The sequence below is a fragment of the Corvus moneduloides genome, chromosome 18 (assembly GCF_009650955.1).
Source record: "Corvus moneduloides isolate bCorMon1 chromosome 18, bCorMon1.pri, whole genome shotgun sequence".
In the NCBI taxonomy this organism is placed as follows: Eukaryota; Metazoa; Chordata; class Aves; order Passeriformes; family Corvidae; genus Corvus; species Corvus moneduloides.
Window position 1 is genome coordinate 10,587,187 of NC_045493.1, and position 12,942 is coordinate 10,600,128.

Below are 12,942 nucleotides of genomic sequence, written 5' to 3' on the forward strand. Positions count from 1 at the left end.
CCCAGAGAAGCTGTGGCTGCCCCCTCCCTGGAAATATCCAAGGCCAGGTTGGACAGGGCTTGGAGCAACCTGGGGTAGTGGAAGGTGTCCCTGCCCATGGCTTTAATGCCCCTTCCAACCCAAACCATTCTGGGATTCTGTGATACTAATTCCTGCTCCAGCCTTGCTGGTGACGTACCGGTGACAGTGGTGGCAATATTTCCCTGCAATAGGTGTGCAGCTGGACTGAGCCCAGGGCAGTGTATGTCCCTGGCCCTGTGGCTGTGCATGGCCCTGGGTCACTGAGAACCCTGGAGCTTGCACAACCAAGGCTCTGGAGTGAAGAAATGCCAGAAGGGAGTGATTAGGAAATAACCTGGAGGTCTCTGTGCCCTTTCTCAGTGGGGTGCAGCTGCTGGCTCAGTCCCTGCTCCCTTGGGCCCACAGCAGCGGCACGGAGCCGTCCTTGCTGCGAGGAGCAGGAAACACGAAGGGATGGTGGTGTTTTAATGGCTCCAAACACTCTGAATGCCTCTGTTCTCCCTTCCATGTGTGGCTCTGTACCTTATCTTCCACAGGATGTTCAAAGTGCTCCAAGGAGTGAATTAGCAGATTCCTTGTGGGCTTTTCTCCGCTGCTTATCTCCACGATGGCCAACTGTTCCGCAGATGTGGCTCAGCCCTGCTCCCAGGGAGGGTGTTCTCTCCATGCCAGGGGCAGGTTGGAACATTCATGGCCCGGTTTGGGTTTATGCTCATAACATACTTCCTATATTTTTGTATAAAACCAGCTCTGAGCACTCACTGGTTTGGCAGATGAGGCCCAAGTGGCTCAGCCCAGGTGTTCAGGAAGACCTTGGGCCTCACAGTTGGTACTTGGGAATCCTCTGGGCTTTCCCATGTTGCAGTTTCACCAACGGGACCATCGCCTGTCCCTGCTGACCCCAGCACCCCATCCATCCCATAACATCATTTGTAATTGGTGGTGGTGCATTGAACCATTGAATTACCGAGGTTGGAAAAGACCTTTAAGATCATCAAGTCCAACCACTGACCTCTTGATTTTTATTTTTTTTAATCTGCTTCTCATTTTTTAATCATTGAGACTGGACCTTTATTCCAAAGCTCCTCAGCAAGGCTCAGACTGGGAGTTTGGGGATTCACCACCAACAGCTGCAACTTGACTTTTTCCACTTAAGGAAGAGCCCTTCCAGTGCCAAGTACCAACCTTTTATAAATGCTGTTCTCCCTATCCACTGGATTTGTATCTCCTCACCCCCCCTTAACAGTAGCCTCCGGCTGTCTGACTTCAACTGGCCTTTTATTCCAATGCCTCCCTTTCCAGAAGGGATCACAATCACATGGGCTGAGCAGGATTTTGCCATTAGTGGGGGGTTTTCCTGTAAGTGTTCCCTAGCAGGATGCATTTCCTCTTGCATAAGCAAGGCTGCAAACCCTCCAAAGCCACAGAAATCCATCTGTTGGATTCTTGAGACAGATAAATCCTTTATAAACAGGAAAATGGGCAAACTCATGGTAGCTCTTGTGACACATCGTGATGGGAGATCAGAAAGGAGTGGAATGAAAAGTATCCCTGTGCGAGCGCGGCTGGCCTTTCCAAGGTCCTTTAAAAAGCTGCCACAAGGGCTGGGCTGTTCAGAGGGCACAGACTGGGAGATGAACCCAAAGTTTTGGTAAAATTCAGCTGGAAGTCACTCAGGAAGGGAATAAATAAGAGATTTGAAGGCTCGTTCCTCTGTCCCCACCAAGATGCCGTGTGTGGCCGAGCGGGATCCAGGACCTCAGCAGCCGTAGATCTGTCAGCACTTCTATTGTGGAGGCCTTTGCAGGGTGTCCAACGCTTCTGTTTTAATTTTGCTGAGGGTTGTAGCTCTGGCAAAATTTAAAAGCCTTTCAGCTCCCAGTCAGGAGGTTTTAAATCCTCTAAATTTGTGCTTTACCCCTCAAAAATAGTTTCTGTCTAGCAAGTGGATGGAGATGGTTCCTCAGGCAAGGTTTAAGGGCATAGATAATAATCTGATTCATTTCTTTTTTTAAAGCTCTTGTTCCAAGTCCACTTCCTAAGAGAAAATCCCCAGCACAGCCCCGTTAGCCATGGATACACTTCCTTACCCACTTGGGTATTTCCAAAGTTATTTCCCAAGGTTCCCTGAACCACCCAGGTGATCCTTTTGCAAGTGTGATAGAGGCTGAATCAGCCTTTCCTTGGGGTGAATCATCTCAGGTGTTGGTGTCTCACCTGATAATCCTAAAAGTGGCACAAAAAAGACATGGACCTGTTAGAGCCAGTCCAGAGGAAGCCACGGAGCTGCTCCAAGGGCTGGAGCCCCTCTGCTCTGGAGCCAGGCTGGGAGAGCTGGGGGTGTTCAGCTGGAGCAGAGAAACCTCCAGGGAGAGCTCAGAGCCCCTTTCACTGCCTAAAGGGGCTCCAGAGGAGCTGGAGAGGGACTTTGGATAAAGGATGGAGTGACAGGACAAGGGGGAATGGCTTTAAGACAAAAGAGGGTAGATTTAGATGGGATATTGGAAAGAAATTCCTGGCTGTGAGGGTGGTGAGGCCCTGGCAGAGGTTGCCCAGAGAAGCTGTGGCTGCCCCTGGATCCCTGGAAGTGCCCAAGGCTGGGTTGGGAGGTGTCCCTGCCCATGGCAGGGGGTGGAACTGGAGGAGCTTTCAGGTTCCTTCCAAACCAAACCGTTCCATGAATTGGCCAAGCCTGGAGCTCCTGCCCGTGAGTCTGCTGGGAGAACCTGTGGCAGCCAAATTGAGCTGTGGATTTTCTTGGAGAGGGATGAGGAGGAAGAGGAGAAGGAAGGGGATTGAGAAGCAAAGAGGAGAATGTTAATCACTCTTCCCATTTAAGGACAGTGTGTGCCAGGGACAGGAGATTCTTTTGGGGTGCTCGGGCTCCAGCTCCCCCCGTTGGGTTTTTCACCTGCTCTCCCTGGTGAGCTGAAAGAGCTGCAGCCGCTGCTCCTTCCAACCACAGGCAGCACATTCCCCCCTCCTTCTCCTTGGAGAGCAGCCAGATCAAAATGGCTCTGATCCAACGCCAAGAATCACTCCCTTTGCTATGGAAATGAGCACTTGGGGGCTGCTCACCATGTGTGCATCAGAGAGTTCCTGCTAAGGATGACGAGCTGTAGGTGGGGAAGAGGGCAGGGAAGGTGTGTTCCAGCACATCCCTTTGGAACAAATAAGGATATTTTTGGATGCTCCTGAACTCCTTACATTTTTTAAAAGTCATTTATAGAAAACCAAATGATTACCCTTTCCATCAAACGGTGAAAATGAGGGAAATAAAGTAGTAGGGTTTCACAGTGGGATAAAGGGAGTTTCTCTTCCGTGAATGTGGAAGGGGTGACAGATCCCCAGGATCTGATATTTGAAATTAACATCTTTTCCTGCTGTTCTGCTATTGATCAAGTGAAGAAGAGATACAATTATCCACAAATAATCCTTTGAAAGCATCACAATGCTGAATTCCCAGCATTGGAGCAGCCACATTCCCAGACCCCTGGCTCTGTGGGATGTGATTCCAGGCAATTTGCTGTTCTTGCTCAGCACGACAAGTTCAAACCTTCGCTTTACCTTCTTCCCAACAATCTGATTTTAATCTGGATTCACAGCAGGGTGGGAATGTTGCCAGGGGGTGAACACTCCTGGAAATCCACCGTGCACAAAGCAGGAGCCTTTTCCCTGCTCCTGGATGAGTCGAGCGGGCGGATGATGAGTAAGGTGGGAGAGGGCTGAGCTGGGTGCGAGTTCCGGTGGTGTCGTGGCACGCTGGGCTTGGGAGAACATTCCCAATGTCCTGGGGGTGGCCTGGGGAATGGCAGAAAGGAGGGAAGATGGGGGTGATGTTGCTCTTGCATGGTCTCACTGCCAGCCCTGGCCATGGACTCCCAGAGGTTCAGCCAAGCCCTCACGGTTCTGGGAGGAGCCCTCGGGATGGAAGCGTGTGACAGGGCTCGGAATGAGTTGACACAAATCAGTAACTGGGTGTGGAACTGCATTTTTTCTGATGTGTCTTAACTGAACCCTGAGACTTAAGCATTTCTTGTCATTTGGGCATCTTGGAGTTGAAATTCACCTTTTCTTTGGGCATGATTTGGTGAGGCTGGGATCGTGCCTGAAGTGTCCAAGGCCAGGTTGGATAGGACTAGTGGAAGGTGTTCCTGCCCATGGCAGGGGGTGGAACTGGATGAGTTTTAAGGTCCCTTCCTGCCCAAACCATTCCATGATTTTATTTAGTGCTCTCACCTGCTGGCTGGAGCTGGAGAGCAGCTCCTGGTTTACGACTTCCCATCGCACTCCGGTGTTCCGGGGTGTGTCCAGCGTGGAACAGGCCTTTGATTTGTGCTCTGAGGGAAACAGTTGGCAGAAAGTGCATTACACAATTCCAGTGACTGATGGAAGTAGGGGGGGAGCCTAAGTTCAGCTTTAACGGGACAGAAATCATTAACAATTTCCATATAGCTTTTTTTCCGTGGACATATCAAACACTCCAGTTCTTCCAAAAATTTTGCATTTAAGACCTGGTTTTTCTTAAACATTCTTAATTATCCTTAAAATATCAGTATGGAAAAGGTACTGTGGGGAACCCCCACCTGCTCTCCGTGGCTGGGAATGACTGTGGAGCCCTTGGCTCTGTGTCACCAGTGTGTGGAGCTCAGGTCAGCGTGAAGGTGTTCGGTGGCCTCCACTCCACACCTGGGACAGGCATCCCCATCACAAAACTGACCCCAAATTGGTGTGGACTGGGCACACTGGTGGCTCCAGTGGCACTGGTACATCCCTGTCCCAGCAGCTGAGCCACCATGGAAGTGACCAGTGCCAGTTCCCAAATGGGCTCTGGTGGAAAACAAATCCTCTGCTTCTTCTCCCTTATCACTGCAGAACCAGAGTTTCACTGCAGAGCTGTCTGTTTCGTTAATTGGAACATTTTTCTCCTCTTCAAACACATTCTGTGGCATTTCCCGGCTCTGATGAGCGCTTCCCTGCAGTTATCCCGCTTTTTGTCGCTGTTAATTTTTTATTTAACCTCCCAGACTACAAAACACCCATCAACGCTCGGCGCTTCCCTGCGAAGCCTTTGCAGTCACAGACAGCCCTCTGAGCTTTCATCACAGTTTGCAGCAGACAGCCTGGGAGCAGGGATTCGGGATGCAGCCACATTCCCAGTCTCTCACTCCGGAGCATCGTGCTGGAGCGAGGAGCTCCAGGAGCTGTGCAGTTTTTCCCAGCCTCTCCATGTACTTGGGGACCTTCTGAGAGGCGAGATAGGAGGTGGACTCTGCTTATTTTTATTTTTTCCCTTTTTTTTTTGCTTTTCCTAGAGACTGGGACAGAAATATTTTTTCCCATATGTAAAAGCAAGATGCTGTATGGAGGCTCCTCTTTTGTTCCCTCTTCTCTGAGATGGGAAAAGCCCTTCCCAGATGCGAGGGCTCCGTAGGTTGTATCCACAGTCCAAGGCTGGTGTTGTGCCTGTGTCTTCTCCCAGGTACTGGAATTTTCCACACCAATTCCCTTTCCCTCTATTCTAACTCCAGCATTCTTGAAAATAATTTTTCTCAAGAAATGCTACAGACGCACCAAGTTAATTGGAGTCATTAACTTGTTTCCATTACTCCTTTCTGCCTAGGAAACTCATTTTTTTTTTAGGGAGATTTTGGAGTTAGAAGAAAGAACTGGAAGCTAGGGAACATGTGGAACCACTTCACAGGAACACCGGATTTTGAGAGCTTGCATTTTTATTTACATCTTCTGGACCCTGTCTGACTTGAAAGTAAACAAGTTCAATCCAAGACTAGATTTATCCCTGAAAATATGTGGAGACTTGTCTAAAAACTGCTTTTGGGATTAGGAACTTCCTTTACTGCAGTCAGGGAACACATTTACAGTGGGGAAATTAATGCTTAATTGGCAAATTCTGTAAAAGCCCCCTGGAAATGCAGTTGGGTTGGGTTGGATGTAAAATTACCTGAAATTTTAGTTAATAAAAGAAGGAAAAGGCAAAGCTGGCTGAGAATTTGCCAGGTCTTAAGGTGGAGGATCCCTGGAAGTGTCCGAGGCCAGGTTGGATGGGGCTTGGAACAATCTGGGATAGTGGGAGGTATCTCTGCCCATGCTGGGGGTGGAATAGGATGAGCTTTAAGGTCTTTGGTGCCAAGAGGATGGTGCCAGACTCTTTCCAGCAGGGCCCAACAATAGGATGAGGAGCAATGGCTATAAACTAAACCACATGGAATTCCACCTCTTTCCATGGAGAGTGGCTGAGCACTCGAACTGTCCAGGGAGGGCGTGGAGTCTCCCTCTTTGGAGACATCCCAAACCCACCTGGATGCATTCCTGTGTCACCTGCTCTGGGTGAGCAGCCTTGGCAGGGCGTTGGACTGGCTGATCTCCAGAGATCCCTTCCCACCCCCAACCATTCTGGGATCCTGTCCCTTGCAACCCAAGCCATTCCACGATTCTACCAACAGCGAGCGAACCCGTGTTCCCGCGTCGCTGGAAGCGGGGCGATGGAGCTGATGCGAAGATCCAGTGTTGTAGATCCTTGTCCAAGAATCTTCTGGACAAGCAGGACATCCTTCCCCTTGAACTGACCCCCTCCTTTTGCATCCCTGTGCAGACACGATGAGGCGGGTGGTACGACAGAGCAAATTCCGGCACGTCTTCGGCCAGGCGGTGAAGAACGACCAGTGCTACGATGACATCCGCGTGTCCCGCGTCACCTGGGACAGCTCCTTCTGCGCCGTCAACCCCCGCTTCGTGGCCATCATCGTGGATGCCAGCGGTGGGGGAGCCTTCCTGGTGCTGCCTCTGCACAAGGTAAGTGCTGCTGGAATATTTCTTGAGTCACCTGCTCGGCTGTGCTGTCATCCCGGAGTTTCTCTGGGAATACTGAAGGCTGGGAAGTGTCAGCTGTGGTGACAAACGCTGCTCGGTGGTGCCGTGTATGAATGTGTTTAATGTCTGTAATCAGTCTGATGCTTCCTGTACATTAAACACAACAAACAAGCTGTTTGCTTGACTCATCTGAGCCAATTCTGGCAGAACTTTCCACATGGAATCGTATCTTAGAAGCCTCTTTATGATCAAGTCAGGTTTTTCTACTGTCAGGGATTCAACTATTTTTTTTGTCACTTTGCTCAGGAACCACCTGAATCCAACTGCTCCTTGCAGAATTAATTCAGGAATCATCTGAATCCAACTGCTCCTTGCAGAATTCATTCAGGAATGCACCTGAGCCCAACTGCTCCTTGCAGAATTAATTCAGGAATCATCTGAATCCAACTGCTCCTTGCAGAATTCATTCAGGAATGCACCTGAGCCCAACTGCTCCTTGCAGAATTTGTTCAGGAATGCACCTGAGCCCAACTGCTCCTTGCAGCCCCACATTGGAGGCATGTGAAGGAATGAGCTGGTTCCAGGAAGGGCATTCCTGTTGCCTCTGGTCCTACATGGAAATGTCACATCCATCTTCTGGAGGAGATTTGTCTCATCCCTTTCTGATGCTTAACCAGCAAATTCTTGTGATCAAAAGCCTTTTTTTGCAACATTCTTTCCTCTGTGACCCTCCAGCTCCTCTCTTAAGCTGTGGTTAAGTTGTCCTCAGTCTGTCATCAGCCCTGAGCTGCTTTCCCAGCTCCACTTCCAGATCTGCCCTGTGGAATACAGAATTAGTGCCCAGGGCTCAGCTCAACTTCCCACCCGGCCAGGGCAGAGCAGGGGCAGCGACTTCTCCATCGTGTTAAGCAAAGCCAAACCCCAACCTCCCAAAATAGCTCCATTTGGTGCTCTGATGAGCAGCCCTTCCCTGCTTTGGGCTCATCCTCAGGCCACGTGTCCTCCTCCTGCCTGGACCACGCGTGGTGGCACAGCCCTGGATGAGGAATTCCACATGCCCACAGCAGGGGATGTGCATCCTTCTTTTCCTCTCTTACATCCCAATGTTTGGAGCACAAATCTGATGAGGGAGCTGGGAAAGGGGCTCAGCCTGGAGAAAAGGAGGCTCAGGGGGAACCTTCTGGCTCTGCACAACTCCCTGACAGGAGGGGGCAGCCAGATGGGGGTCAGGCTCTGCTCCCAGGAAACAAGGGACAGACCCTGAGGGAATGGCCTCAAGCTGTGCAAGGGGAGGTTTAGATTGGATATTGTGGAAATTTTCTCCATGGAAAGGGTTGTCAGGCATTGGAACAGGCTGCCCTGGGCAGTGATGGAGTCCCCAGCCCCAGAGGGATTTAAAAGCCTCATGGATGTGGCAGCTGGGGACATGATGGCCTTGGCAGTGCTGGGGGAACAGTTGGACTCAATGGTCTCAGAGGGCTTTTCCAATGTTAATGATTCCATGATTCTGTGTTTTCTCAGTCCCTGGCAGAAATTCCTGCTAATTCTGAGTGCCCTGGCCTTCTGCATTTTTAAATGCCATCTTTGGCGTTATTTTCACATCCATTCTGTTCTTCCTCCCACTCTCCCTCTATTTATCACTGCCTTGGTGCCCTCAGCTCCATTCCTGCCTTCCACAGCCATTTAACATCCACATCTGAGGAGGTTCCATGGGAAGCTGGAGGAGCTGTGTCCCTCACCCCCAGCCTGACACGTTCTTTTGCAATGCAGTGCTTTGCTGGCTCTGCTCTAACCAGTTCCTGGGTTCCGCATTTATTTTTATAGCCTGGGCTGATGAAATTGTTCCTTCAGAACTTCAACACCCTAAATAACATTTGGATTTCTCTTTGAGCCTGTTTAGCACAGATACTTATTAAGCTCCCCGCAGCAAAATCCTTGTTGTTATATTCAGGGGTAAAAAAAAAAAAAAAAAAAAAAGCAATTTTCAGCCATGGGTTTGGGCTGATTTTAAAATTGGGCCATAAAAATACGCTTGCTGCATTTCTGCAGGGAAAATAGCCCATCATGACATCGTGGCTGCTCAAACCCAGTGCTTTGCGGCTCACTGGGAATTATTTGGGATGTGGCTGACCCTCGGTGCGGGGTGAGCACAGAAAAGGGGGAATTTTACTCGTTTTAACGCGCTTTTTCTTGCCAATTTGCGGTACCGTTGCAGCGTTTTGTTATGGCCGGGGTTTCTCCCTGCCGGGCAGGCGGCTCCCAGCTCCCTCCCGGCGCTGGGTCGGAGGTCTGGGGGTGTTTTTGGGGCGCGATGAACCCGCCGGGACCCCGCACCCATGTGCTCGGTGTGAGGTGGGGGGGGGGACGGACAGCGGAGGGAGGGGGAAGCCCCGCCCCTGTCTCCGCAAGCCCCGCCCCTCCGCGCGCGCGCACCCGCGCCCACCGCAGCGGCACTGCGGCGGCCGCGGCTTTTTACCTTATATGGTCATGGCAGCGCTCGCGGCCGCCGCGCTGATTGGCGGGGGCGGGGGCGCGGCGCGGCAAGTGCGCGGGAATTAACCCGTGAGCGCGGGAATTGGCCCGTGCGCGCCGGGATTCATTAACCCGTGTGTGTGTGTGTGTGAATTATCCCCTGTGCACCCACGTCCCCGCCCTGCCCCAAGCCCCCACGTGCTGCTGAGGGTCTCTCCGGCCCCCTCCCTCCTCCGCTAGATAGAGGCATGGGGGACCCAGGGGCTGCATCCCCTTTCCATCCCCGCAGCTCCCGGAGCAGCCGCAGCCGGTGCAGCCGAGCCGGCTTTGCTGGCTGTGGAAATGCTTTGTCTGAACTTCCTGTTTTCTTGCACGCACATGTGCAGGGGCTTTGCCAGGAACTCGCTATTCCCATGCTCCGGCAGGAGCCGCTGAGCATCAGACAATCCAATTCCCACAGGTTGCTCGGTCTAGAGGGTTGGCCTCTGTTGGAATGAGCCACATAGTTTGGAAAAGCTGTAATTCCTCTCCATCAGGGCTGTGTAGGTGATAAGAGCCAGGGTAATCAGTATTAACTCTGCTCACCAGGGAAGAACTGGAAACTTCCCTGCTTGTTCTGGGCTGTGGTTGTAGGATTGGTTTTCTCTGAGCCTTATCCCAGGGAAAGCTCTGGGTACACAGGGGAGGTACCAGATAAAAATTCTCTGGGTTTCCTGATAGTTTGGGCAGAATAACTTGGAAAAACACCTGGATTCAGGGGTGGTTCTGGTGCTGGGTCTGTGCTCCAGCAGAACTGGAGACAAATTTCTTTTTTTTCCCCTCCTCAAAAACCCTTTGCAGTTTTTATCTGCACAGAAAAACCTGCTGCAAATGTTCCTTTTTGTTTGAGTTCATGCAGAAAGATCCATTCAGCCACGAGTTGTGTTACGTAAGGCCTTTACCAGAGGTTTATTCAGTCCCTTTTGGATATAGCTTTTATTAGATTTTTCCATTTTCCTGCACTCCTTTCACACCAGCAACATTCCTGCAGGATCTGGGATCAGATGGTGCCCTGAGAGGCAATTAGCATGTGGGTGGGGGCGTGCACACCTCGGGAATGATCTTCTCCAAGGAATATGTCGTTCTGCAAGTGACAGGCCTTGGTGTTCATCCATGGCATATGAGAGTTGTTAAGCAGCTCTTCCCCATTCCTATTCCACCAGGAAGGATTTGGGGGGAAAGAAAATCATCCTTTTCTGAACTGTGTGTAAAATAAAATCAGGAGGTTTTGCCATGATGGGTTTATTAAGCCTTTCCAGCCATTTTAGGGGGAGTGTGATGGATTCTGTCCTTTTATTTCACCTTGGATTTCTCTCTATAAAAAGAAGTTTATATTTATCACTGTCAGCTTGATTCCAATAGATCATCAGCTTCTAATGTAGTAGGGAAGAGAGGGCAGCAGAGGGGCTAATGGATCTCATTCCTCCAGGGAAAAAAGCAGCAAATTCCATCCCTTGTCTTACAGTCAGAGGTTTGTACAAATACCTCTGCAATTTTAAGGACTTGTCCAATAATGAAAATGAAAGTTGTGCTTGGTGGAGCCCTGGATCATCTGTTCCCAGCTCTTGGGGATGATCGCTGTGGATCCCTGTCTCCTTGCCCAGCAGCTCTGCTCTCTCTGGATGGATGCTCATCCTCTGAACTGCAGTGGGGTTTTACCACTTTATCCAGAACCCTCAACTTCTGGGATACCCATTGGTTTTCCTGCAGCTGGGAAGGAGCAGGGGGATGAACTGCTTTGGAAATCATATTTTAGGGAGGGAATGAAAGAGTGACTCTGTCCCTTTTTAATTGGAATTTCTGGGCAACAGGTCTCTCTTTTTGAAATTTATTTCTGGAGTGTGTTTAGAGCTTTCCTGTGGAAGCTGGGACAAACATCCATGGAAGTGCTGGAGCTGTGCTGCACTCCCAGCTCCGAGTGATGGGATTTCACAGGTTGGGTTGGGTGTGAGGACTGTTTGTGTTGGGTTTTTTTCCTCTTTAAAGCCAGCATGTGTCCATTCTGTGGCAGCCTGGGATGGAATCATAGAATCATGGAATCATTAAGGTTGGAAAAGACCTCCAAGCTCATCAAGTCCAACCTTTGACCGAGTGCCCCCATTCTCACTAAACCACGTCACAAAATGCCCCAACTGCCTGTGTTCTAACACTTCCAGGGATGGTGACTCCCCCACTTCCCTGGGGAGTCTGTTCCATGCTTGACCACCCTTCCAGTGAAGAAATTTCCCCCAGTATCCGATGTCACAGCCCTGCAGCTGCCAAGGTGACAGGGAGAATGGGAGCACTGCTGGGGAATTCTTGGAGAGCCCAGTGGTCTCTTACTGCCTGACTTTTCCAGTGTATCTTTTGGGAATAACACTTCCTAATCTTCCAGATTTGTTCTGGATGCCTGGATTGGGCTGTGGGGTGACTGATGGATGTTGGGCATGGGCAGGAGCTTCCATTTCAGCCCAGTTTTCTCCCTAGTGCCTCCTCCAGGCCCAGCTGCTGCAGCCAGAGGTGGAAGGTCAGTGCTCAGAAGTTCAACTTCCTTGGGTGAAACTTAGGAGTGTTTTAATGAAAATCTATGATTTAAAGAAAAGAGGAGTATTTTCTCTAGCAGTTCAGTTGGGGTTTCAAACTTTGCAGTTGTGACCTGATTTCCTTCCTCAAACTTGTGCAGAGTGAGGGGGGAGCTGCTTTGACTTGTGCAACTCGATGCCACTTCCCTAATTTAAATGGAGATTTCAAGGAGCACAGCCATGGGCTGGGGAAGCAGCTGTTCTCCCTGATATTTTTACCATAATCCATGAGCTGTTTCCTGCCACCAAATGCCCTTTTCTGGCAGAGAAACGATCACAAGACACTCAAATTAATTCATAAAACTCCCACTTTTAGGAACAGTTTTCTTGTGTTGCTTATCCATCCCTTTTGGATTTAATCTTTTTTTTTTTTCTTCTCATCTGATCTGGGTTTAATATTTCTGATGATTTAACTTTTTTTTTTTTCTGATCTGGAATACATGAAAGCACTTAAAATTAACTTAATAAGGCAACTTCACCCCTTGAATATTGAATGTGTGTTCAGTCAACACCAACTTTATTAAAAATCCTCAAATTCACCTTTTTGACCAACATCTTATCAAATACAACTCCAAAATTCAAAAGTTATCAGGGATGTGTCGAACCACAGTCCCAGTGGATTATGAGAAGGATTGAATTTCTTGAAGTTAATTTTAAGCTGTGTATCAGCACTTGAGATTTATTTCAAATCCTCTCCTAATTAAAAGATTACATTTTACAAATAAATAAATAAATCAATCCCCAAACCTGGGAGCATTAGAGTAGCATGGAAACACACCCAGCTGGCAACCAAGTTCCCAAACCTCGTGGTGTTCCGGTGGCATTGGAGAGGAATTGCGTTCAAAACCGTGGAATTTGGTGATTTTGCAGCCTGGTGGGTTTTTATAACCCTACTGCAGCTTTCCTGGTTTTTCCCTTTTGGCAAATCCCCTAAAATACTGATTTTTCAAGCTCTTCTGAGCACAGTACAATGCCAGGAATTGGGGTTCCCAGCTCCAGGCAGCGGAATGCTGCCGGG

The 12,942-nt window shown here is 49.7% G+C and overlaps 1 protein-coding gene across 3 annotated transcripts in view; it reads left to right on the plus strand.

The window, feature by feature from the left end:
- The window catches only part of CORO1C (coronin 1C), a 50,245-nt gene that overhangs the window by 19,730 nt on the left and 17,573 nt on the right, over positions 1 to 12,942 (plus strand). For all 3 annotated transcript variants that reach the window (XM_032127610.1, XM_032127612.1, XM_032127614.1), the window contains exon 2: positions 6,635 to 6,834. In XM_032127610.1, coding sequence (XP_031983501.1) covers positions 6,640 to 6,834 — 195 coding nt within the window. In that variant the 5' untranslated portion in view covers positions 6,635 to 6,639. The remainder of the gene's footprint in view (positions 1 to 6,634; positions 6,835 to 12,942) is intronic.